This window comes from Aphelocoma coerulescens, chromosome 1A (genome assembly GCF_041296385.1).
Source record: "Aphelocoma coerulescens isolate FSJ_1873_10779 chromosome 1A, UR_Acoe_1.0, whole genome shotgun sequence".
In the NCBI taxonomy this organism is placed as follows: Eukaryota; Metazoa; Chordata; class Aves; order Passeriformes; family Corvidae; genus Aphelocoma; species Aphelocoma coerulescens.
The window spans coordinates 25,661,807-25,688,621 of NC_091014.1; the positions used below are offsets into that span (position 1 = coordinate 25,661,807).

The following is a 26,815-nucleotide window of genomic DNA, read 5'->3' on the forward strand; positions in this document are numbered from 1 at the left end:
AAGAAGTTAGCAGCATTCACTACACAGTTCAGAAAAAAAATGTTACTAACTTCATGATCAAATAATTAAAGACTGAACTTCATTGCACATGTACCAGGATGGAAAATTCAGTCTGCATGGGTAACTGTCCATTTGGTATTTGATGCTGCTTTTATAACCTTATAAATAAATGATCACTTAAGTTAGTCTTTATGCACATTATACATACAAAAGAACAGCAGTGATGAATGAAGCAGGAATGGCTGCTAACTTGCAAGAAAATGTACAATTTCTATACTACTATTATGCAAATATCACATGTGAAAGAAATCCAAACTCACATCTCTCATCATTTTTACTGCTTCCCTGGTCCTCCCCAGCTTCCTTGCACACATTGCCAGCCTTCTTTTAATATATACTAACACATTGGTGTCCCTTCCTGTACAAGAGGAAAAAGAAACAGCATTAAGATAAAAAAGATAAAACAAAGGTTCATTTATAGTATTCCAATACAAAAGGAAACACAGTTTTCTTTCAATTTTTTTCTTAGTCGCTACCACCAATGTTTTCACAAGAATTTTGATAAAAAGTTACCAAATTCTGAAGATTTAGATGTGGCATTACAGAAATCAGTGGAATTAATCCAGATATACAGTGGTATAAATAAGTACTCTTGGGTTGGCCTTGCACTGGTGAAATATAAGAAGATCTGAAGGTACAGTTATTATGTACATGTTTGTCAACAAGAAGTATTAAAGCAAATCCTCATCCTCTAACAATCTTCTTCTTAATGATTAGAAGAAAAGTATACACTGAACTTTCTGTTTACAGCCTTTACTCATTACCCAACTGCCATCTTCAAATTCCTCACACCACAAACTGTGGATGGCAAATTAACATGTTTCAGATATGACAGTCCTATGTGCTAGAAGATTCCCTAACAGCAAAGACAACAGAAACTAAACAGCTGCGATAATTATTCTCTTGGAGAATTCTTACTCCTTTCAATCCTCATTCACTTCGAATGTGAACTCTTAAAATGCTTCTGGACCAACAGGAAATGAGCGGGCAGATAATCATCTACAAAATTACTGAATCATGAAAATGTAAGACACCTGCTACAAATTATCTTTGTGTATAGCATCTGGTCTGTAAAGATTTTACCCTATTCCTAAAATTTTCAAGCCTTTCATAATAAGAACAACATGTGCTGAAAACATTCCAAGTACCTATGAACCATTTTAAAGCTGTGATTAAAATTTTCAAATAGATTAAGCAGGAGGTTGAAAGGACTTACTTTAGAGGAAAAAGATAAATAAGGGAGGGAAGAATTTCTTTAGCTATATTCTGTATTACCTAATTCCTTATCTCTTTATTGATTCCTATATATTTAATACACAATTTATCAGTTACATCTGTTTCAACATGTTTATGTAGTGTGCCATGAGGTATACATTTCAGGTTAAGCTTCTCTTCAGGATTTTGAGCAGGAATTGTCAAAAGGCATTTACTTACTATGAAATCAAGATAATCTTTCAGGCCAAAATTCTCTGAGGTTACTAATGATTTGGGATGCCTAACATGAGCAATCTTAAAAATAAGATTGCCCTTACTTTCTATAAACTAGCACCTTTTGAAAGAGGGCAAGTTGGGTACTCAAAAGTCATTATTTACTCTCAAAATTTATGGTCTAACAAAATATGCTATGAAGGAGGTGGAACACATGAATAAACAGAAACATAGAATAATATGTTACTGTTCAAGAGATTACAGTGTTTTTCACCTTTAAAAGATGAAATGCCCACTTTTCATCCCAGAATCAACTTTGAAGACCAGAAATGGACTCCAAGACTTCTCAGAACCATGGAACTGCAACACATGTGTCCACAGTCCCTCCTCTCCACCTTTGTAAACCATGCAAAAGTCCAGCATATAATCAAAAGAATTCTATGTGAAGCCCCTGTCCAAGGCAACATCTGAGGCTGGAGCTTCTCTAATTTCTGTGGGTACACACTGACATTTTCAAGGGGAGACCGGGTGGTACAGAGATGTGGGATGATCTAGCCCCTCCTGAAGATCCTCCTGAAGACACAGCCAGAGCTGGCAGTCACTTTTCAGCCTCCCTGCTCTGTGACAATGCACTCAGTTTTGTGATTCAACAGGTTACTTCCTCTGCTGAAGTACTGAAAGTTCAGGGTGTCAAATCTGATAATGACAGTAGCCATCTAGTACACACAGGTTATGGAAATACCATACTTGTATCTGCCTGCACAAACTTTCTCAGGTTACCTTGGACAAAAACATCGTGAGAGTGCTTACTAACTACTTACTGTGTACTCTTCATAGAATTGCTGTACTCAGGATGGATTGAGTCCACAAATTAAGGTTTCATAGACAACCATAAACCTGCTACAGCACAAAAATTGCTTCAAGGGCTCAGCTACTCTATATTTTTACTTCCAGCAAAAATGAACAAATCATCCAAAATACAGTTTTACAACCAACAAATGCTTAAAATACTACCCCCAAGCTTTATGAAACCTCAGGTTTTCAGGTATAGACTTGCAGACACTTTTGAAATCAGGGATCACAGACAATTTTACTATGTGCAATTTTTATCAGTAATCTTCAAATTATGTAAAATAGCCAGAGGCTGTGAATTTAGGTCCTAAGAAACCTGAGGAGGACCAAAAATATGCTAGTGCTTGTATTTATGTAATTATTTGGTATTATTTTTGCCTAAGGTAGCCATTGTAGTCTAGAAATAACCTTGACTGTTTGTTTTATCATCTTTTTGGTCATTTACTATCAGTGATTGTATTTTCTTAGATTTAAGGAGTATTTAATAAATATAACAGCAGATAGACATGCTTATTCAAAATTTTTTAAAAAGTAATAAAACCCTAGACTTTCAATTAAAGTACTTTATTATTTCAGTTGTTAATTTTTATGCTTCTGTGACCTTTCTTAACAAATGCAACTAACTTCAAATGTGCCACTGGCTAACTGGCCTCATTAACTTTTACATGGAACAACAGTGTAAGCATTTACTCTCAGAGCTGATGGAAAAAAGCAGGCAAAGCATCACTTCACTCCTGCTTCCACCATTCTTTACTGCCTTTTCACAACATTAACCCGGGTCTGAAAAATGGCTAAACTTCCTTAAATGGTGTCCAGCTTTTTCTGAATATTAGATCTCTTTGGCTCTGATACCTTTTCTTTTCTGTTAAGTACATGCTACAATATTTTCTGCCATTACAAAATAAAGGCACGTCTGTAATCTGAGCATTGATAGCTCAGCAACAGAATCAAGCAAAAACACTAAAACAGAAGAGTCTGGCTCTAGGGCCATATTTTAGCCAATGTCAAACACTGAGTGATTAGTTCTTAGAGGGAAAACAAAAAAAACCAAACCCCCAAATCCAGAGAACTCCTTGGAACTTCTCTCCCTCCTAAGAAACTTACTGTGTTGGGCTTCATATTGGGCACCGTGGTGCTGTAGCTGCTGACTGCGCCTGTAACAGCCCTCTCCAGCTTTCAGAGCCTGCTTGAACAGCTTCTCTGCTTCTACAATTGTTGTTGCTTCCTCTTCAGCTAAGAGAATATAAGCAGTAGCACACCTGCAAAAATATCAAATGAAAAACCATGAGAAAGGTCCATGATGTAAAAACTGTATGAAGACATGCAGACTGGAAAGGATGTGCTAAATACAGAGGCAAGGAAATTTTGTCCATGTACCTTTCTGATTAATTATTCTGATGAATAAATGTTGCAGGGGCAGCCTGTGAGCTAGAGGGCCTGGGTATGGTGAGACAGCCCCAAAGTTTGAATCAACCCCCTTGGGTAAGCCTTAAGGCAGGGTGATCAAAAGCGCCTCTCCCAAGGTGCTCTGTCACTTTTTGTTAATGTACCCCAGTTCTGTTACCCTGATTGGTTTGCTAACTCTCCACCCCCTGGACCCCTTATAAGTTCATGTCCTGGAATGTTTTCCCTTCCCCGCTTTTCCATAAGCTCTTGGTCCTCGGCTCCCCCCTCCATGTTTCCCCATTGGGTTGTGTACCCTGGCCCTGTCTATGCTCCTCTCCTTGGCTCTTTCTCCATTGGGCCTTGGCCCTCTCTCTGCCCCTTGTCACCCTCATACCCTGGGCCCTGCTGTGTTCTTGGCTCTTCACCCTTGGAACCCTTCCACAGCAGTTAACTCCCATGGAACTCTGTGTGAAGGACCCCTGCCGCCTCGTTATTTGTGGTGACGCACTCAACAACTTCCCGGTGGCGTACGTGTGCGTGGCGTCTGTGGGCACAGCCCAGCGCTGTTGGGCGGAGGCTGAGTGTCTGTGTGGTGCCAGCCGAAGCAGCCTCATCTGGGACGCTTTCCAGGAGGACGCAGCGGCCTCCAACCACAATTGGCCGGAAGCGTCAAATAAATATTCTGTCAACAACACCACGACTCTCATCTTTAGGTACTACATCACTCAGCCCTTGAGTACACCTACTGACAGCTGTCCCAGAAAGTAAAGCACTGTCTCACTAAGCCTACATCTCTACAACTCTTTCTGGAAATCAAGACTAGTTTTATGCACTATTGTTTTAATATAAACTGTTTTCCTTACTGTAATGGCATAAAAGAATCAATAGAACTGCATTTAATTGGCATATAAAAAGAATGGATTATAAATGTAGTTGTAGAGCTAAAACAACAACAACAACGAAGAAAACCCAACCCAGACCAAGCAAAAACCAAAACAGCAACGTGCCCCTGCAGCAGAGCTGCACTAGACGTATTTCCACTAGTGAGGGAGGTGATCCTTCCCCTCTAGCCAGCCCTGATGAGGCCACGTGTGGGTGTGCTGTGTCCAGTTCTGAGCTCCCCAGTACAAGAGGGACATGGACATACTGCAGAGAGTCCAATGAAGGGCCACAAAGGTGATTAGGGACTGGGGTATCTCACATATGAGAAAAGGCTCAGAGAGCTGCAACTGTTCATTCTGGAGAAGAGAAGGCTTTGGGGGGAATTTGTCAAAGTTTGTAAATACCTGAAGTAAGGGGGCAAAGAGGACAGTGCCAGGCTCTTTTTAGTGGTTCCCAGTGACAGGACCAGAGGCAATGGGCACAAAATGAGACACAGGAGGTTCCCCCTGAACCTCAGAAACACTTTTTTTACTGTAAAGGTGACTGAGCACTGGCACAAGCTGTCCAAGGAAGTGTTGGGGTTTCAGTTTAGTCCTAGTTTTTTTTCTGTTAAAGGAATTTTTTCCCATAGCATGTTGCTAGGAGATAAATGGCCATACTTGAGAGGAGATAGCCATACTTAAGAAAGACAAAAGGGCCCAGCCAGGCTTTTGTTCTCACCTGGCGGGCAGTTCAGTTCGCTCTCAGCGTCTGGAGAGAGAAGCCGCGGAGAGAAGAGCTGCTGGTTCCCGTTTTCGGCGTCTTTCCCTCTGCTGGGAACAACACCGGGGATCCCAAAGCTGCTTTTCCCTGCCCTGCTGGAGGCTGGGCTGTGGCCGCCCGCCCCGCTGCTGCTTCGAGCCTTCGCTACGCTGTAGCCGTGCTTACCCTGCCTGCCTGGAGCCCCGGGGGGTTCCCCTTTTGGATACATCTCGTCTGCCACCCGGGATTTGTGTTTGTGCCTGCCGCTCCAGCCTACCAGTCCAGCCTGCTGTTTCCGAGACTCCGGGACCAGCTGCCCACCGGTTTGTGAAGCTCCTTTGTTCCACCCTTCCCCGGGATCCCAGGGCATCAGAGCAGCCGCGTGCTTCCCGAGCTCGCTCCGGAGCGCCCCCTGCAGCCGCGGGGGAACCATCGCACCTGCCCTGCTCACCGGGAGCCGCCAGCGATCCCTGCCGGCTGCGAGCGGAACTGCACCCGAGGGGAAATAGCCTGACAGCCGAGAAGGCCGGGACTGGGTTTGTGTTTGCTGTTACTGTCATAGTTGTTGTTGTTTTGTTTGACTAGTTATATATATATATATATATATATATATATATATATATATAGTAAAGAACTGTTATTCCTATTTTCCCACATCTTTGCCTAAAGACCCTTGATTTCAAAATTATAATAACTCAGAGGGAAAGGGGTTACATCTGCCACTCCAAGGGAGGCTTCTGCCTTCCTTAGCAGACACCTGTCTTTCAAACCGAGACAGATCTTGGCGCCCAACCGTGGGGCCTGAGGGCATTAAGAGAGAGAGGTGAAAAAGGAATAACAGTTCCTGGATAACTTAATTTGGTGTGTTGGATATAGGAACCTTGGTAGGCAGCACTATGTGGTCTACTTTGCCCTGGTTCGGGTGGCATGTGGCCGTGGCTATATTCTTCCCCTTTGCAGCTCCCTACTTGAATATGGGTCCTCTCACTAAGGCTACCATTGCTGTTATCCAGCTCGTGCTGTGGGTCGAGAAGGTGAGGAATTCATGGGTTTTTAACTTCCTCCGGAATGTGGGCACGTGGATAAATGGCTATCACACACTGAGCGCATGTTTTTGGGGTTATGTTAACAATGGTACCTTCTGTGAGGAAATGACACCAGGGGAAGTTTTCCCCCAACCCCTCAACCAGTTCTTTGGACCCACCCCATCAATTTTTGAAGGGTTTAGATTCCTTCTGAATACTAACCACCTGCTGCTGGTAGGCCTACTCTATTTAGCATTCAAGGATAAATTGAGACTGGCTTGGATAACTACCCAGACACCAGCCCCAGAGACTAGAGATCCTGCCCCAGAGCCTGACCCTGCCCCAGAACCTGACATGGCCCCAGAGAGTAGAGTTCCTACCCCAGAGCCTGATCCTGCCCCGGAACCTGACACGGCCCCAGACACTAGAGATCCTACCCCAGAGCCTGATTCAGCCCCAGAGCCTGACACAGCCCCAGACACTAGAGACCCTGCCCCACAGCCTGATACCGCCCAACAGCCCACCTCAGAAATGGACTACCCGAAATGGGTGGGGGTACTGGCGAAAGGGATGCAGGAGATGTGCCAGGAGATGGGCCAGGTGCGCAAGGAGATATGCCAGGAGATGGGCCAGGTGCGCAAGGAGATGTGCCAGGAGATGGGCCAGGTGCGCAAGGAGATGTGCCAGGAGATGGGCCAGGTGCGCCAGGAGATATGCCAATTGCTAAGGGAATACACCTCCTCAGCTAGTGAAAAAACCTCTCCCTGCCCCAAAGAGGGTGAGTCCGACGGTGCAGCAGCAGAACCCACGGATGTTACAACCGCCCAGGTTTCAGCTGAACCCCAAGGACAAGTACAGCCAGCAGCAGTCGCCCCTGTGCAAAGGAGGAAGTGTAAGACCAAATCAGTACGACCAGTTAATGATGATGGGGAACCAGGGCCCTCACAACCAGCAGGGGAGCCAGAGCCAGAAATCATCATTGAGTCCCTGTCGTACGACAGTCTCCGTGGTATGCGAGACGACATTGTGCGAAGGGGGCGTGAGCCTTATACCACCTGGCTGCTTCGGGTTTGGGACCTCATGGGCACAAGTGTGCAACTGGATAGTGGTGAGGCAAGGTATCTGGGATCGTTGACCCAGGACCCAGGTGTGAACCAGATATTTGTGAGGGAGCCAGGACCCCTTTCTCTCTGGGACCGGCTCTTAATGAGTGTGAGAGAAAGGTTCATTCACAAAGAGAGAATGCAGGAGTACCATCATAGAATGCAGTGGAAGACACTTGAGGAAGGGATCCAACAGCTAAGAGAGGTGGCAGTATTAGAGGTACTCTTTGGGAGGGATGGACAGCACGGTAATGACCCCGATAAGGTCAGGTGCACAGGACAGATGATGTGGAACCTGGCAAGACTAGGGCCATCGCAATACACCACCTTCATTGCAACCATTGATGCTGACAATAACCGAGAAACAGTGGGCTCTGTTGCCAACAAGCTCAGGAATTATGACAGCATGGTCAATGGTCCACTGAAAGCTCATGTCTCTGCTGTGGTCCAGGACCTCAAAGAGGAGATGAAGGAGATGAGGAAGGAAATGAGGGAGGAGATGGAGGAGATGAGGAAGGTCAGTGTGGCACCAGTGCGAGTCACAGGCCCCCAGGTCAGAGCCCGTCGTCCCCCTGCGAGAGAGAGAGGGTACACCCCACGAGCTGAGCTCTGGTTTTTCCTGTGTGAGCATGGGGAAGACATGAGAAGGTGGGATGGGAAACCCACTTCTGTCCTGGCAGCGCGGGTGCGTGAACTCAAGGAGGGAGGCACTAACCGAGGGGGTTCCGCTAAGGTGAAAGTAGCCTCAGCCTCCCGTGACCGAGCTGCCAGGTATTACAGACAGGAGGATGATATGTCAGATCCCCTCGAAGGTACCTCTAGTATGTATGCCCAGGGAAAGAATGATAACCAGGGCTAGAGGGGCCCTGCCTCTAGCCAGGAAGAGGCACGGGAGAACCGGGTTTTCTGGACAGTGTGGATCCGATGGCCTGGCACATCAGAGCCACAAAAATATGATGCATTGGTTGATACTGGGGCACAGTGTACTTTAATGCCATCGGGACATGTGGGGGCAGAACCTGTATCCATTGCTGGGGTGACCGGGGGATCACAGCAGTTGACCCTTTTGGAAGCTGAGGTGAGCCTGACTGGGAAGGAGTGGCAAAAGCATCCGATTGTGACCGGCCCAGAGGCCCCGTGTATTCTGGGCATAGACTTCCTCCGGAATGGCTATTACAAAGACCCAAAGGGACTCAGGTGGGCGTTTGGGATTGCTGCTGTGGAGGCAGAGGGCATTAGGCAGTTGAACACCCTGTCTGGACTGTCTGAGAATCCTTCTGCAGTTGGGCTCCTGAAAGTGGAAGAGCAACGAGTGCCAATTGCCACCTCGACAGTGCACCGCCGGCAGTATCGGACAAATCGAGATGCTGTGATTCCCATCCACAAGATGATTCGTGAGCTGGAGAGCCAAGGGGTGGTCAGCAAGACCCACTCACCCTTCAACAGCCCCATTTGGCCTGTGCGCAAGTCTGATGGGGAATGGAGATTGACTGTGGACTATCGTGGCTTGAATGAAGTGACTCCACCGCTGAGCGCTGCTGTGCCCGACATGTTGGAGCTCCAGTATGAGCTGGAGTCCAAAGCAGCAAAGTGGTATGCCACCATTGACATTGCCAATGCATTTTTCTCCATTCCTCTGGCAGCAGAGTGCAGGCCCCAGTTTGCTTTCACCTGGAGGGGTGTGCAGTACACCTGGAACCGACTGCCCCAGGGGTGGAAGCACAGTCCCACCATCTGCCATGGACTGATCCAGGCTGCACTGGAAAAGGGTGAGGCCCCAGAACATCTGCAGTACATTGATGACATCATTGTGTGGGGGAACACCGCAACAGAAGTGTTTGAGAAAGGAGAGAGAATAATCCAAATTCTCCTAAAAGCTGGTTTCGCCATCAAGAAGAGCAAAGTCAAGGGGCCTGCCCGAGAGATCCAGTTCCTGGGAGTGAAGTGGCAAGATGGACGGCGTCAGATTCCCACTGAGGTCATCAATAAGATCACTGCGATGTCTCCACCAACCAACAAGAAGGAAACACAAGCTTTCCTAGGCGCCATAGGTTTCTGGAGGATGCACATTCCTGAGTACAGCCAGATTGTGAGCCCTCTCTACCTGGTTACCCGAAAGAAGAACGATTTCCACTGGGGCCCTGAACAGCAGCAAGCCTTTGCCCAGATCAAGCAGGAAATCGCTCACGCCGTAGCCCTTGGCCCAGTCAGGACAGGACCAGAGGTGAAGAACGTGCTCTACTCTGCAGCCGGGAACAATGGTCTGTCCTGGAGCCTCTGGCAGAAGGTGCCTGGTGAGACTCGGGGCCGACCGCTGGGATTCTGGAGCCGAAGCTACAGAGGGTCCGAAGCCAACTACACTCCCACAGAGAAAGAAATCTTGGCAGCTTATGAAGGAGTCCAAGCTGCCTCAGAGGTAATTGGAACTGAGGCACAACTCCTCCTGGCACCCCGACTACCGGTGCTGGGGTGGATGTTCAAAGGAAAGGTTCCCTCCACGCATCACGCCACCGATGCTACTTGGAGCAAATGGATCGCCCTCATCACGCAGCGCGCCCGAATTGGAAACCCAAGTCGCCCTGGGATCTTGGAAATAATTACGAACTGGCCAGAAGGTGAGACTTTTGGGTTATCTTCTGAAGAAGAAGAGGAGCAGGTGACGCGTGCCGAAGAAGCCCCACCGTATAACGAGCTACCAGAGAGTGAAAAACAATATGCCCTCTTCACTGATGGTTCCTGCCGAATTGTAGGCGCTAGCCGGAAATGGAAAGCCGCTGTATGGAGCCCCACACGACAAGTTGCACAGGCTACGGAAGGAGAAGGTGGATCGAGCCAATTTGCTGAACTCAAAGCCGTTCAATTAGCTCTGGACATTGCTGAAAGAGAGAAGTGGCCAAAGCTCTACCTTTACACTGATTCATGGATGGTAGCCAATGCTCTGTGGGGTTGGCTGGAAAGGTGGAATAAGGCAAAATGGCAGCGCAGAGGAAAACCAATCTGGGCTGCTGAGGAGTGGAAAGACATTGCCGCTCGAGTAGAGAAGCTATCTGTGAAGGTCCGTCATGTAGATGCTCACATTCCCAAGAGCCGGGCTAATGAAGAACATCGTAATAACAAGCAGGTAGATCAGGCTGCGAAAATAGAGGTGTCCCAGATAGACCTGGATTGGCAACATAAAGGAGAGTTGTTCCTAGCTCGATGGGCCCATGATGCCTCAGGCCATCAGGGCAGAGATGCCACCTATAAGTGGGCACGAGACCGAGGGGTGGATCTGACCATGGACAGTATCTCCCAGGTCATCCATGACTGTGAGACATGCGCTGCGATCAAGCAGGCCAAGCGGGTGAAGCCCCTGTGGTATGGTGGGCGGTGGTCCAAATACAAGTATGGGGAGGCCTGGCAGGTTGATTACATCACACTGCCTCAAACCCGCCAAGGCAAGCGCCATGTGCTCACAATGGTAGAAGCCACCACAGGATGGCTGGAGACCTACCCTGTGCCTCACGCTACTGCCCGGAACACCATCTTGGGCCTTGAAAAGCAAGTCCTTTGGAGGCATGGTACCCCTGAGAGGATTGAATCTGACAATGGGACTCACTTCAAGAACAGCCTTATAAACACCTGGGCTAGAGAACATGGCATTGAGTGGGTGTACCACATCCCTTACCATGCACCAGCAGCTGGGAAGGTTGAGCGGTGTAATGGACTGCTTAAAACCACCTTGAAGGCACTGGGTGGGGGGAGTTTCAAAAACTGGGAGGTGCATTTAGCAAAAGCCACCTGGTTAGTTAACACCCGAGGCTCCACCAGCCGAGCCGGCCCTGCCCAATCCGAACCCCTACAAACAACAGATGGGGATAAGGTTCCAGTGGTGCACATGAGAGGTATGCTTGGAAAAACTGTTTGGGTAAAGTCTGCCTTGAGCAAAGACAAACCCATCCGTGGGGTTGTTTTTGCTCAGGGACCAGGTTGTACCTGGTGGGTGATGCAAAGGGATGGAGAGACCCGATGCATACCGCAAGGGGACCTTGTTTTAGGGTGAACTACCCATGGCTCTGTACTTGTATCAGTATCAGCATGTACATATGTATATAATTTAGGTGATGCTTGTATTTATATGGTTAAAAAGTTAAGTTTCATGTAACATGTTAGTATGGAAAAAAAATTCGGGGTGGATAATGTTGGGGTTTCAGTTTAGTCCTAGTTTTTTTTCTGTTAAAGGAATTTTTTCCCATAGCATGTTGCTAGGAGATAAATGGCCATACTTGAGAGGAGATAGCCATACTTAAGAAAGACAAAAGGGCCCGGCCAGGCTTTTGTTCTCACCTGGCGGGCAGTTCAGTTCGCTCTCAGCGTCTGGAGAGAGAAGCCGCGGAGAGAAGAGCTGCTGGTTCCCGTTTTCGGCGTCTTTCCCTCTGCTGGGAACAACACCGGGGATCCCAAAGCTGCTTTTCCCTGCCCTGCTGGAGGCTGGGCTGTGGCCGCCCGCCCCGCTGCTGCTTCGAGCCTTCGCTACGCTGTAGCCGTGCTTACCCTGCCTGCCTGGAGCCCCGGGGGGTTCCCCTTTTGGATACATCTCGTCTGCCACCCGGGATTTGTGTTTGTGCCTGCCGCTCCAGCCTACCAGTCCAGCCTGCTGTTTCCGAGACTCCGGGACCAGCTGCCCACCGGTTTGTGAAGCTCCTTTGTTCCACCCTTCCCCGGGATCCCAGGGCATCAGAGCAGCCGCGTGCTTCCCGAGCTCGCTCCGGAGCGCCCCCTGCAGCCGCGGGGGAACCATCGCACCTGCCCTGCTCACCGGGAGCCGCCAGCGATCCCTGCCGGCTGCGAGCGGAACTGCACCCGAGGGGAAATAGCCTGACAGCCGAGAAGGCCGGGACTGGGTTTGTGTTTGCTGTTACTGTCATAGTTGTTGTTGTTTTGTTTGACTAGTTATATATATATATATATATATATATATATATATATATATATATAGTAAAGAACTGTTATTCCTATTTTCCCACATCTTTGCCTAAAGACCCTTGATTTCAAAATTATAATAACTCAGAGGGAAAGGGGTTACATCTGCCACTCCAAGGGAGGCTTCTGCCTTCCTTAGCAGACACCTGTCTTTCAAACCGAGACAGATCTTGGCGCCCAACCGTGGGGCCTGAGGGCATTAAGAGAGAGAGGTGAAAAAGGAATAACAGTTCCTGGATAACTTAATTTGGTGTGTTGGATATAGGAACCTTGGTAGGCAGCACTATGTGGTCTACTTTGCCCTGGTTCGGGTGGCATGTGGCCGTGGCTATATTCTTCCCCTTTGCAGCTCCCTACTTGAATATGGGTCCTCTCACTAAGGCTACCATTGCTGTTATCCAGCTCGTGCTGTGGGTCGAGAAGGTGAGGAATTCATGGGTTTTTAACTTCCTCCGGAATGTGGGCACGTGGATAAATGGCTATCACACACTGAGCGCATGTTTTTGGGGTTATGTTAACAATGGTACCTTCTGTGAGGAAATGACACCAGGGGAAGTTTTCCCCCAACCCCTCAACCAGTTCTTTGGACCCACCCCATCAATTTTTGAAGGGTTTAGATTCCTTCTGAATACTAACCACCTGCTGCTGGTAGGCCTACTCTATTTAGCATTCAAGGATAAATTGAGACTGGCTTGGATAACTACCCAGACACCAGCCCCAGAGACTAGAGATCCTGCCCCAGAGCCTGACCCTGCCCCAGAACCTGACATGGCCCCAGAGAGTAGAGTTCCTACCCCAGAGCCTGATCCTGCCCCGGAACCTGACACGGCCCCAGACACTAGAGATCCTACCCCAGAGCCTGATTCAGCCCCAGAGCCTGACACAGCCCCAGACACTAGAGACCCTGCCCCACAGCCTGATACCGCCCAACAGCCCACCTCAGAAATGGACTACCCGAAATGGGTGGGGGTACTGGCGAAAGGGATGCAGGAGATGTGCCAGGAGATGGGCCAGGTGCGCAAGGAGATATGCCAGGAGATGGGCCAGGTGCGCAAGGAGATGTGCCAGGAGATGGGCCAGGTGCGCAAGGAGATGTGCCAGGAGATGGGCCAGGTGCGCCAGGAGATATGCCAATTGCTAAGGGAATACACCTCCTCAGCTAGTGAAAAAACCTCTCCCTGCCCCAAAGAGGGTGAGTCCGACGGTGCAGCAGCAGAACCCACGGATGTTACAACCGCCCAGGTTTCAGCTGAACCCCAAGGACAAGTACAGCCAGCAGCAGTCGCCCCTGTGCAAAGGAGGAAGTGTAAGACCAAATCAGTACGACCAGTTAATGATGATGGGGAACCAGGGCCCTCACAACCAGCAGGGGAGCCAGAGCCAGAAATCATCATTGAGTCCCTGTCGTACGACAGTCTCCGTGGTATGCGAGACGACATTGTGCGAAGGGGGCGTGAGCCTTATACCACCTGGCTGCTTCGGGTTTGGGACCTCATGGGCACAAGTGTGCAACTGGATAGTGGTGAGGCAAGGTATCTGGGATCGTTGACCCAGGACCCAGGTGTGAACCAGATATTTGTGAGGGAGCCAGGACCCCTTTCTCTCTGGGACCGGCTCTTAATGAGTGTGAGAGAAAGGTTCATTCACAAAGAGAGAATGCAGGAGTACCATCATAGAATGCAGTGGAAGACACTTGAGGAAGGGATCCAACAGCTAAGAGAGGTGGCAGTATTAGAGGTACTCTTTGGGAGGGATGGACAGCACGGTAATGACCCCGATAAGGTCAGGTGCACAGGACAGATGATGTGGAACCTGGCAAGACTAGGGCCATCGCAATACACCACCTTCATTGCAACCATTGATGCTGACAATAACCGAGAAACAGTGGGCTCTGTTGCCAACAAGCTCAGGAATTATGACAGCATGGTCAATGGTCCACTGAAAGCTCATGTCTCTGCTGTGGTCCAGGACCTCAAAGAGGAGATGAAGGAGATGAGGAAGGAAATGAGGGAGGAGATGGAGGAGATGAGGAAGGTCAGTGTGGCACCAGTGCGAGTCACAGGCCCCCAGGTCAGAGCCCGTCGTCCCCCTGCGAGAGAGAGAGGGTACACCCCACGAGCTGAGCTCTGGTTTTTCCTGTGTGAGCATGGGGAAGACATGAGAAGGTGGGATGGGAAACCCACTTCTGTCCTGGCAGCGCGGGTGCGTGAACTCAAGGAGGGAGGCACTAACCGAGGGGGTTCCGCTAAGGTGAAAGTAGCCTCAGCCTCCCGTGACCGAGCTGCCAGGTATTACAGACAGGAGGATGATATGTCAGATCCCCTCGAAGGTACCTCTAGTATGTATGCCCAGGGAAAGAATGATAACCAGGGCTAGAGGGGCCCTGCCTCTAGCCAGGAAGAGGCACGGGAGAACCGGGTTTTCTGGACAGTGTGGATCCGATGGCCTGGCACATCAGAGCCACAAAAATATGATGCATTGGTTGATACTGGGGCACAGTGTACTTTAATGCCATCGGGACATGTGGGGGCAGAACCTGTATCCATTGCTGGGGTGACCGGGGGATCACAGCAGTTGACCCTTTTGGAAGCTGAGGTGAGCCTGACTGGGAAGGAGTGGCAAAAGCATCCGATTGTGACCGGCCCAGAGGCCCCGTGTATTCTGGGCATAGACTTCCTCCGGAATGGCTATTACAAAGACCCAAAGGGACTCAGGTGGGCGTTTGGGATTGCTGCTGTGGAGGCAGAGGGCATTAGGCAGTTGAACACCCTGTCCGGACTGTCTGAGAATCCTTCTGCAGTTGGGCTCCTGAAAGTGGAAGAGCAACGAGTGCCAATTGCCACCTCGACAGTGCACCGCCGGCAGTATCGGACAAATCGAGATGCTGTGATTCCCATCCACAAGATGATTCGTGAGCTGGAGAGCCAAGGGGTGGTCAGCAAGACCCACTCACCCTTCAACAGCCCCATTTGGCCTGTGCGCAAGTCTGATGGGGAATGGAGATTGACTGTGGACTATCGTGGCTTGAATGAAGTGACTCCACCGCTGAGCGCTGCTGTGCCCGACATGTTGGAGCTCCAGTATGAGCTGGAGTCCAAAGCAGCAAAGTGGTATGCCACCATTGACATTGCCAATGCATTTTTCTCCATTCCTCTGGCAGCAGAGTGCAGGCCCCAGTTTGCTTTCACCTGGAGGGGTGTGCAGTACACCTGGAACCGACTGCCCCAGGGGTGGAAGCACAGTCCCACCATCTGCCATGGACTGATCCAGGCTGCACTGGAAAAGGGTGAGGCCCCAGAACATCTGCAGTACATTGATGACATCATTGTGTGGGGGAACACCGCAACAGAAGTGTTTGAGAAAGGAGAGAGAATAATCCAAATTCTCCTAAAAGCTGGTTTCGCCATCAAGAAGAGCAAAGTCAAGGGGCCTGCCCGAGAGATCCAGTTCCTGGGAGTGAAGTGGCAAGATGGACGGCGTCAGATTCCCACTGAGGTCATCAATAAGATCACTGCGATGTCTCCACCAACCAACAAGAAGGAAACACAAGCTTTCCTAGGCGCCATAGGTTTCTGGAGGATGCACATTCCTGAGTACAGCCAGATTGTGAGCCCTCTCTACCTGGTTACCCGAAAGAAGAACGATTTCCACTGGGGCCCTGAACAGCAGCAAGCCTTTGCCCAGATCAAGCAGGAAATCGCTCACGCCGTAGCCCTTGGCCCAGTCAGGACAGGACCAGAGGTGAAGAACGTGCTCTACTCTGCAGCCGGGAACAATGGTCTGTCCTGGAGCCTCTGGCAGAAGGTGCCTGGTGAGACTCGGGGCCGACCGCTGGGATTCTGGAGCCGAAGCTACAGAGGGTCCGAAGCCAACTACACTCCCACAGAGAAAGAAATCTTGGCAGCTTATGAAGGAGTCCAAGCTGCCTCAGAGGTAATTGGAACTGAGGCACAACTCCTCCTGGCACCCCGACTACCGGTGCTGGGGTGGATGTTCAAAGGAAAGGTTCCCTCCACGCATCACGCCACCGATGCTACTTGGAGCAAATGGATCGCCCTCATCACGCAGCGCGCCCGAATTGGAAACCCAAGTCGCCCTGGGATCTTGGAAATAATTACGAACTGGCCAGAAGGTGAGACTTTTGGGTTATCTTCTGAAGAAGAAGAGGAGCAGGTGACGCGTGCCGAAGAAGCCCCACCGTATAACGAGCTACCAGAGAGTGAAAAACAATATGCCCTCTTCACTGATGGTTCCTGCCGAATTGTAGGCGCTAGCCGGAAATGGAAAGCCGCTGTATGGAGCCCCACACGACAAGTTGCACAGGCTACGGAAGGAGAAGGTGGATCGAGCCAATTTGCTGAACTCAAAGCCGTTCAATTAGCTCTGGACATTGCTGAAAGAGAGAAGTGGCCAAAGCTCTACCTTTACACTGATTCATGGATGGTAGCCAATGCTCTGTGGGGTTGGCTGGAAAGGTGGAATAAGGCAAAATGGCAGCGCAGAGGAAAACCAATCTGGGCTGCTGAGGAGTGGAAAGACATTGCCGCTCGAGTAGAGAAGCTATCTGTGAAGGTCCGTCATGTAGATGCTCACATTCCCAAGAGCCGGGCTAATGAAGAACATCGTAATAACAAGCAGGTAGATCAGGCTGCGAAAATAGAGGTGTCCCAGATAGACCTGGATTGGCAACATAAAGGAGAGTTGTTCCTAGCTCGATGGGCCCATGATGCCTCAGGCCATCAGGGCAGAGATGCCACCTATAAGTGGGCACGAGACCGAGGGGTGGATCTGACCATGGACAGTATCTCCCAGGTCATCCATGACTGTGAGACATGCGCTGCGATCAAGCAGGCCAAGCGGGTGAAGCCCCTGTGGTATGGTGGGCGGTGGTCCAAATACAAGTATGGGGAGGCCTGGCAGGTTGATTACATCACACTGCCTCAAACCCGCCAAGGCAAGCGCCATGTGCTCACAATGGTAGAAGCCACCACAGGATGGCTGGAGACCTACCCTGTGCCTCACGCTACTGCCCGGAACACCATCTTGGGCCTTGAAAAGCAAGTCCTTTGGAGGCATGGTACCCCTGAGAGGATTGAATCTGACAATGGGACTCACTTCAAGAACAGCCTTATAAACACCTGGGCTAGAGAACATGGCATTGAGTGGGTGTACCACATCCCTTACCATGCACCAGCAGCTGGGAAGGTTGAGCGGTGTAATGGACTGCTTAAAACCACCTTGAAGGCACTGGGTGGGGGGAGTTTCAAAAACTGGGAGGTGCATTTAGCAAAAGCCACCTGGTTAGTTAACACCCGAGGCTCCACCAGCCGAGCCGGCCCTGCCCAATCCGAACCCCTACAAACAACAGATGGGGATAAGGTTCCAGTGGTGCACATGAGAGGTATGCTTGGAAAAACTGTTTGGGTAAAGTCTGCCTTGAGCAAAGACAAACCCATCCGTGGGGTTGTTTTTGCTCAGGGACCAGGTTGTACCTGGTGGGTGATGCAAAGGGATGGAGAGACCCGATGCATACCGCAAGGGGACCTTGTTTTAGGGTGAACTACCCATGGCTCTGTACTTGTATCAGTATCAGCATGTACATATGTATATAATTTAGGTGATGCTTGTATTTATATGGTTAAAAAGTTAAGTTTCATGTAACATGTTAGTATGGAAAAAAAATTCGGGGTGGATAATGTTGGGGTTTCAGTTTAGTCCTAGTTTTTTTTCTGTTAAAGGAATTTTTTCCCATAGCATGTTGCTAGGAGATAAATGGCCATACTTGAGAGGAGATAGCCATACTTAAGAAAGACAAAAGGGCCCGGCCAGGCTTTTGTTCTCACCTGGCGGGCAGTTCAGTTCGCTCTCAGCGTCTGGAGAGAGAAGCCGCGGAGAGAAGAGCTGCTGGTTCCCGTTTTCGGCGTCTTTCCCTCTGCTGGGAACAACACCGGGGATCCCAAAGCTGCTTTTCCCTGCCCTGCTGGAGGCTGGGCTGTGGCCGCCCGCCCCGCTGCTGCTTCGAGCCTTCGCTACGCTGTAGCCGTGCTTACCCTGCCTGCCTGGAGCCCCGGGGGGTTCCCCTTTTGGATACATCTCGTCTGCCACCCGGGATTTGTGTTTGTGCCTGCCGCTCCAGCCTACCAGTCCAGCCTGCTGTTTCCGAGACTCCGGGACCAGCTGCCCACCGGTTTGTGAAGCTCCTTTGTTCCACCCTTCCCCGGGATCCCAGGGCATCAGAGCAGCCGCGTGCTTCCCGAGCTCGCTCCGGAGCGCCCCCTGCAGCCGCGGGGGAACCATCGCACCTGCCCTGCTCACCGGGAGCCGCCAGCGATCCCTGCCGGCTGCGAGCGGAACTGCACCCGAGGGGAAATAGCCTGACAGCCGAGAAGGCCGGGACTGGGTTTGTGTTTGCTGTTACTGTCATAGTTGTTGTTGTTTTGTTTGACTAGTTATATATATATATATATATATATATATATATATATATATATATATAGTAAAGAACTGTTATTCCTATTTTCCCACATCTTTGCCTAAAGACCCTTGATTTCAAAATTATAATAACTCAGAGGGAAAGGGGTTACATCTGCCACTCCAAGGGAGGCTTCTGCCTTCCTTAGCAGACACCTGTCTTTCAAACCGAGACAGATCTTGGCGCCCAACCGTGGGGCCTGAGGGCATTAAGAGAGAGAGGTGAAAAAGGAATAACAGTTCCTGGATAACTTAATTTGGTGTGTTGGATATAGGAACCTTGGTAGGCAGCACTATGTGGTCTACTTTGCCCTGGTTCGGGTGGCATGTGGCCGTGGCTATATTCTTCCCCTTTGCAGCTCCCTACTTGAATATGGGTCCTCTCACTAAGGCTACCATTGCTGTTATCCAGCTCGTGCTGTGGGTCGAGAAGGTGAGGAATTCATGGGTTTTTAACTTCCTCCGGAATGTGGGCACGTGGATAAATGGCTATCACACACTGAGCGCATGTTTTTGGGGTTATGTTAACAATGGTACCTTCTGTGAGGAAATGACACCAGGGGAAGTTTTCCCCCAACCCCTCAACCAGTTCTTTGGACCCACCCCATCAATTTTTGAAGGGTTTAGATTCCTTCTGAATACTAACCACCTGCTGCTGGTAGGCCTACTCTATTTAGCATTCAAGGATAAATTGAGACTGGCTTGGATAACTACCCAGACACCAGCCCCAGAGACTAGAGATCCTGCCCCAGAGCCTGACCCTGCCCCAGAACCTGACATGGCCCCAGAGAGTAGAGTTCCTACCCCAGAGCCTGATCCTGCCCCGGAACCTGACACGGCCCCAGACACTAGAGATCCTACCCCAGAGCCTGATTCAGCCCCAGAGCCTGACACAGCCCCAGACACTAGAGACCCTGCCCCACAGCCTGATACCGCCCAACAGCCCACCTCAGAAATGGACTACCCGAAATGGGTGGGGGTACTGGCGAAAGGGATGCAGGAGATGTGCCAGGAGATGGGCCAGGTGCGCAAGGAGATATGCCAGGAGATGGGCCAGGTGCGCAAGGAGATGTGCCAGGAGATGGGCCAGGTGCGCAAGGAGATGTGCCAGGAGATGGGCCAGGTGCGCCAGGAGATATGCCAATTGCTAAGGGAATACACCTCCTCAGCTAGTGAAAAAACCTCTCCCTGCCCCAAAGAGGGTGAGTCCGACGGTGCAGCAGCAGAACCCACGGATGTTACAACCGCCCAGGTTTCAGCTGAACCCCAAGGACAAGTACAGCCAGCAGCAGTCGCCCCTGTGCAAAGGAGGAAGTGTAAGACCAAATCAGTACGACCAGTTAATGATGATGGGGAACCAGGGCCCTCACAACCAGCAGGGGAGCCAGAGCCAGAAATCATCATTGAGTCCCTGTCGTACGACAGTCTCCGTGGTATGCGAGACGACATTGTGCGAAGGGGGCGTGAGCCTTATACCACCTGGCTGCTTCGGGTTTGGGACCTCATGGGCACAAGTGTGCAACTGGATAGTGGTGAGGCAAGGTATCTGGGATCGTTGACCCAGGACCCAGGTGTGAACCAGATATTTGTGAGGGAGCCAGGACCCCTTTCTCTCTGGGACCGGCTCTTAATGAGTGTGAGAGAAAGGTTCATTCACAAAGAGAGAATGCAGGAGTACCATCATAGAATGCAGTGGAAGACACTTGAGGAAGGGATCCAACAGCTAAGAGAGGTGGCAGTATTAGAGGTACTCTTTGGGAGGGATGGACAGCACGGTAATGACCCCGATAAGGTCAGGTGCACAGGACAGATGATGTGGAACCTGGCAAGACTAGGGCCATCGCAATACACCACCTTCATTGCAACCATTGATGCTGACAATAACCGAGAAACAGTGGGCTCTGTTGCCAACAAGCTCAGGAATTATGACAGCATGGTCAATGGTCCACTGAAAGCTCATGTCTCTGCTGTGGTCCAGGACCTCAAAGAGGAGATGAAGGAGATGAGGAAGGAAATGAGGGAGGAGATGGAGGAGATGAGGAAGGTCAGTGTGGCACCAGTGCGAGTCACAGGCCCCCAGGTCAGAGCCCGTCGTCCCCCTGCGAGAGAGAGAGGGTACACCCCACGAGCTGAGCTCTGGTTTTTCCTGTGTGAGCATGGGGAAGACATGAGAAGGTGGGATGGGAAACCCACTTCTGTCCTGGCAGCGCGGGTGCGTGAACTCAAGGAGGGAGGCACTAACCGAGGGGGTTCCGCTAAGGTGAAAGTAGCCTCAGCCTCCCGTGACCGAGCTGCCAGGTATTACAGACAGGAGGATGATATGTCAGATCCCCTCGAAGGTACCTCTAGTATGTATGCCCAGGGAAAGAATGATAACCAGGGCTAGAGGGGCCCTGCCTCTAGCCAGGAAGAGGCACGGGAGAACCGGGTTTTCTGGACAGTGTGGATCCGATGGCCTGGCACATCAGAGCCACAAAAATATGATGCATTGGTTGATACTGGGGCACAGTGTACTTTAATGCCATCGGGACATGTGGGGGCAGAACCTGTATCCATTGCTGGGGTGACCGGGGGATCACAGCAGTTGACCCTTTTGGAAGCTGAGGTGAGCCTGACTGGGAAGGAGTGGCAAAAGCATCCGATTGTGACCGGCCCAGAGGCCCCGTGTATTCTGGGCATAGACTTCCTCCGGAATGGCTATTACAAAGACCCAAAGGGACTCAGGTGGGCGTTTGGGATTGCTGCTGTGGAGGCAGAGGGCATTAGGCAGTTGAACACCCTGTCCGGACTGTCTGAGAATCCTTCTGCAGTTGGGCTCCTGAAAGTGGAAGAGCAACGAGTGCCAATTGCCACCTCGACAGTGCACCGCCGGCAGTATCGGACAAATCGAGATGCTGTGATTCCCATCCACAAGATGATTCGTGAGCTGGAGAGCCAAGGGGTGGTCAGCAAGACCCACTCACCCTTCAACAGCCCCATTTGGCCTGTGCGCAAGTCTGATGGGGAATGGAGATTGACTGTGGACTATCGTGGCTTGAATGAAGTGACTCCACCGCTGAGCGCTGCTGTGCCCGACATGTTGGAGCTCCAGTATGAGCTGGAGTCCAAAGCAGCAAAGTGGTATGCCACCATTGACATTGCCAATGCATTTTTCTCCATTCCTCTGGCAGCAGAGTGCAGGCCCCAGTTTGCTTTCACCTGGAGGGGTGTGCAGTACACCTGGAACCGACTGCCCCAGGGGTGGAAGCACAGTCCCACCATCTGCCATGGACTGATCCAGGCTGCACTGGAAAAGGGTGAGGCCCCAGAACATCTGCAGTACATTGATGACATCATTGTGTGGGGGAACACCGCAACAGAAGTGTTTGAGAAAGGAGAGAGAATAATCCAAATTCTCCTAAAAGCTGGTTTCGCCATCAAGAAGAGCAAAGTCAAGGGGCCTGCCCGAGAGATCCAGTTCCTGGGAGTGAAGTGGCAAGATGGACGGCGTCAGATTCCCACTGAGGTCATCAATAAGATCACTGCGATGTCTCCACCAACCAACAAGAAGGAAACACAAGCTTTCCTAGGCGCCATAGGTTTCTGGAGGATGCACATTCCTGAGTACAGCCAGATTGTGAGCCCTCTCTACCTGGTTACCCGAAAGAAGAACGATTTCCACTGGGGCCCTGAACAGCAGCAAGCCTTTGCCCAGATCAAGCAGGAAATCGCTCACGCCGTAGCCCTTGGCCCAGTCAGGACAGGACCAGAGGTGAAGAACGTGCTCTACTCTGCAGCCGGGAACAATGGTCTGTCCTGGAGCCTCTGGCAGAAGGTGCCTGGTGAGACTCGGGGCCGACCGCTGGGATTCTGGAGCCGAAGCTACAGAGGGTCCGAAGCCAACTACACTCCCACAGAGAAAGAAATCTTGGCAGCTTATGAAGGAGTCCAAGCTGCCTCAGAGGTAATTGGAACTGAGGCACAACTCCTCCTGGCACCCCGACTACCGGTGCTGGGGTGGATGTTCAAAGGAAAGGTTCCCTCCACGCATCACGCCACCGATGCTACTTGGAGCAAATGGATCGCCCTCATCACGCAGCGCGCCCGAATTGGAAACCCAAGTCGCCCTGGGATCTTGGAAATAATTACGAACTGGCCAGAAGGTGAGACTTTTGGGTTATCTTCTGAAGAAGAAGAGGAGCAGGTGACGCGTGCCGAAGAAGCCCCACCGTATAACGAGCTACCAGAGAGTGAAAAACAATATGCCCTCTTCACTGATGGTTCCTGCCGAATTGTAGGCGCTAGCCGGAAATGGAAAGCCGCTGTATGGAGCCCCACACGACAAGTTGCACAGGCTACGGAAGGAGAAGGTGGATCGAGCCAATTTGCTGAACTCAAAGCCGTTCAATTAGCTCTGGACATTGCTGAAAGAGAGAAGTGGCCAAAGCTCTACCTTTACACTGATTCATGGATGGTAGCCAATGCTCTGTGGGGTTGGCTGGAAAGGTGGAATAAGGCAAAATGGCAGCGCAGAGGAAAACCAATCTGGGCTGCTGAGGAGTGGAAAGACATTGCCGCTCGAGTAGAGAAGCTATCTGTGAAGGTCCGTCATGTAGATGCTCACATTCCCAAGAGCCGGGCTAATGAAGAACATCGTAATAACAAGCAGGTAGATCAGGCTGCGAAAATAGAGGTGTCCCAGATAGACCTGGATTGGCAACATAAAGGAGAGTTGTTCCTAGCTCGATGGGCCCATGATGCCTCAGGCCATCAGGGCAGAGATGCCACCTATAAGTGGGCACGAGACCGAGGGGTGGATCTGACCATGGACAGTATCTCCCAGGTCATCCATGACTGTGAGACATGCGCTGCGATCAAGCAGGCCAAGCGGGTGAAGCCCCTGTGGTATGGTGGGCGGTGGTCCAAATACAAGTATGGGGAGGCCTGGCAGGTTGATTACATCACACTGCCTCAAACCCGCCAAGGCAAGCGCCATGTGCTCACAATGGTAGAAGCCACCACAGGATGGCTGGAGACCTACCCTGTGCCTCACGCTACTGCCCGGAACACCATCTTGGGCCTTGAAAAGCAAGTCCTTTGGAGGCATGGTACCCCTGAGAGGATTGAATCTGACAATGGGACTCACTTCAAGAACAGCCTTATAAACACCTGGGCTAGAGAACATGGCATTGAGTGGGTGTACCACATCCCTTACCATGCACCAGCAGCTGGGAAGGTTGAGCGGTGTAATGGACTGCTTAAAACCACCTTGAAGGCACTGGGTGGGGGGAGTTTCAAAAACTGGGAGGTGCATTTAGCAAAAGCCACCTGGTTAGTTAACACCCGAGGCTCCACCAGCCGAGCCGGCCCTGCCCAATCCGAACCCCTACAAACAACAGATGGGGATAAGGTTCCAGTGGTGCACATGAGAGGTATGCTTGGAAAAACTGTTTGGGTAAAGTCTGCCTTGAGCAAAGACAAACCCATCCGTGGGGTTGTTTTTGCTCAGGGACCAGGTTGTACCTGGTGGGTGATGCAAAGGGATGGAGAGACCCGATGCATACCGCAAGGGGACCTTGTTTTAGGGTGAACTACCCATGGCTCTGTACTTGTATCAGTATCAGCATGTACATATGTATATAATTTAGGTGATGCTTGTATTTATATGGTTAAAAAGTTAAGTTTCATGTAACATGTTAGTATGGAAAAAAAATTTGGGGTGGATAATGTTGGGGTTTCAGTTTAGTCCTAGTTTTTTTTCTGTTAAAGGAATTTTTTCCCATAGCATGTTGCTAGGAGATAAATGGCCATACTTGAGAGGAGATAGCCATACTTAAGAAAGACAAAAGGGCCCGGCCAGGCTTTTGTTCTCACCTGGCGGGCAGTTCAGTTCGCTCTCAGCGTCTGGAGAGAGAAGCCGCGGAGAGAAGAGCTGCTGGTTCCCGTTTTCGGCGTCTTTCCCTCTGCTGGGAACAACACCGGGGATCCCAAAGCTGCTTTTCCCTGCCCTGCTGGAGGCTGGGCTGTGGCCGCCCGCCCCGCTGCTGCTTCGAGCCTTCGCTACGCTGTAGCCGTGCTTACCCTGCCTGCCTGGAGCCCCGGGGGGTTCCCCTTTTGGATACATCTCGTCTGCCACCCGGGATTTGTGTTTGTGCCTGCCGCTCCAGCCTACCAGTCCAGCCTGCTGTTTCCGAGACTCCGGGACCAGCTGCCCACCGGTTTGTGAAGCTCCTTTGTTCCACCCTTCCCCGGGATCCCAGGGCATCAGAGCAGCCGCGTGCTTCCCGAGCTCGCTCCGGAGCGCCCCCTGCAGCCGCGGGGGAACCATCGCACCTGCCCTGCTCACCGGGAGCCGCCAGCGATCCCTGCCGGCTGCGAGCGGAACTGCACCCGAGGGGAAATAGCCTGACAGCCGAGAAGGCCGGGACTGGGTTTGTGTTTGCTGTTACTGTCATAGTTGTTGTTGTTTTGTTTGACTAGTTATATATATATATATATATATATATATATATATATATATATATAGTAAAGAACTGTTATTCCTATTTTCCCACATCTTTGCCTAAAGACCCTTGATTTCAAAATTATAATAACTCAGAGGGAAAGGGGTTACATCTGCCACTCCAAGGGAGGCTTCTGCCTTCCTTAGCAGACACCTGTCTTTCAAACCGAGACAGATCTTGGCGCCCAACCGTGGGGCCTGAGGGCATTAAGAGAGAGAGGTGAAAAAGGAATAACAGTTCCTGGATAACTTAATTTGGTGTGTTGGATATAGGAACCTTGGTAGGCAGCACTATGTGGTCTACTTTGCCCTGGTTCGGGTGGCATGTGGCCGTGGCTATATTCTTCCCCTTTGCAGCTCCCTACTTGAATATGGGTCCTCTCACTAAGGCTACCATTGCTGTTATCCAGCTCGTGCTGTGGGTCGAGAAGGTGAGGAATTCATGGGTTTTTAACTTCCTCCGGAATGTGGGCACGTGGATAAATGGCTATCACACACTGAGCGCATGTTTTTGGGGTTATGTTAACAATGGTACCTTCTGTGAGGAAATGACACCAGGGGAAGTTTTCCCCCAACCCCTCAACCAGTTCTTTGGACCCACCCCATCAATTTTTGAAGGGTTTAGATTCCTTCTGAATACTAACCACCTGCTGCTGGTAGGCCTACTCTATTTAGCATTCAAGGATAAATTGAGACTGGCTTGGATAACTACCCAGACACCAGCCCCAGAGACTAGAGATCCTGCCCCAGAGCCTGACCCTGCCCCAGAACCTGACATGGCCCCAGAGAGTAGAGTTCCTACCCCAGAGCCTGATCCTGCCCCGGAACCTGACACGGCCCCAGACACTAGAGATCCTACCCCAGAGCCTGATTCAGCCCCAGAGCCTGACACAGCCCCAGACACTAGAGACCCTGCCCCACAGCCTGATACCGCCCAACAGCCCACCTCAGAAATGGACTACCCGAAATGGGTGGGGGTACTGGCGAAAGGGATGCAGGAGATGTGCCAGGAGATGGGCCAGGTGCGCAAGGAGATATGCCAGGAGATGGGCCAGGTGCGCAAGGAGATGTGCCAGGAGATGGGCCAGGTGCGCAAGGAGATGTGCCAGGAGATGGGCCAGGTGCGCCAGGAGATATGCCAATTGCTAAGGGAATACACCTCCTCAGCTAGTGAAAAAACCTCTCCCTGCCCCAAAGAGGGTGAGTCCGACGGTGCAGCAGCAGAACCCACGGATGTTACAACCGCCCAGGTTTCAGCTGAACCCCAAGGACAAGTACAGCCAGCAGCAGTCGCCCCTGTGCAAAGGAGGAAGTGTAAGACCAAATCAGTACGACCAGTTAATGATGATGGGGAACCAGGGCCCTCACAACCAGCAGGGGAGCCAGAGCCAGAAATCATCATTGAGTCCCTGTCGTACGACAGT

At 50.8% G+C, this 26,815-nt stretch overlaps 1 protein-coding gene across 10 annotated transcripts in view; it reads right to left on the bottom strand.

Annotated features, from left to right (window-relative positions):
- ST7 (suppression of tumorigenicity 7) overlaps positions 1–26,815 on the bottom strand; it is a 174,678-nt gene that overhangs the window by 45,350 nt on the left and 102,513 nt on the right. For all 10 annotated transcript variants that reach the window (XM_068996979.1, XM_068996952.1, XM_068996899.1 and 7 more), the window contains 2 exons: positions 3,445–3,599; positions 321–418 (listed from right to left, as the gene is read on the bottom strand). In XM_068996979.1, coding sequence (XP_068853080.1) covers positions 321–418; positions 3,445–3,599 — 253 coding nt within the window. The remainder of the gene's footprint in view (positions 1–320; positions 419–3,444; positions 3,600–26,815) is intronic.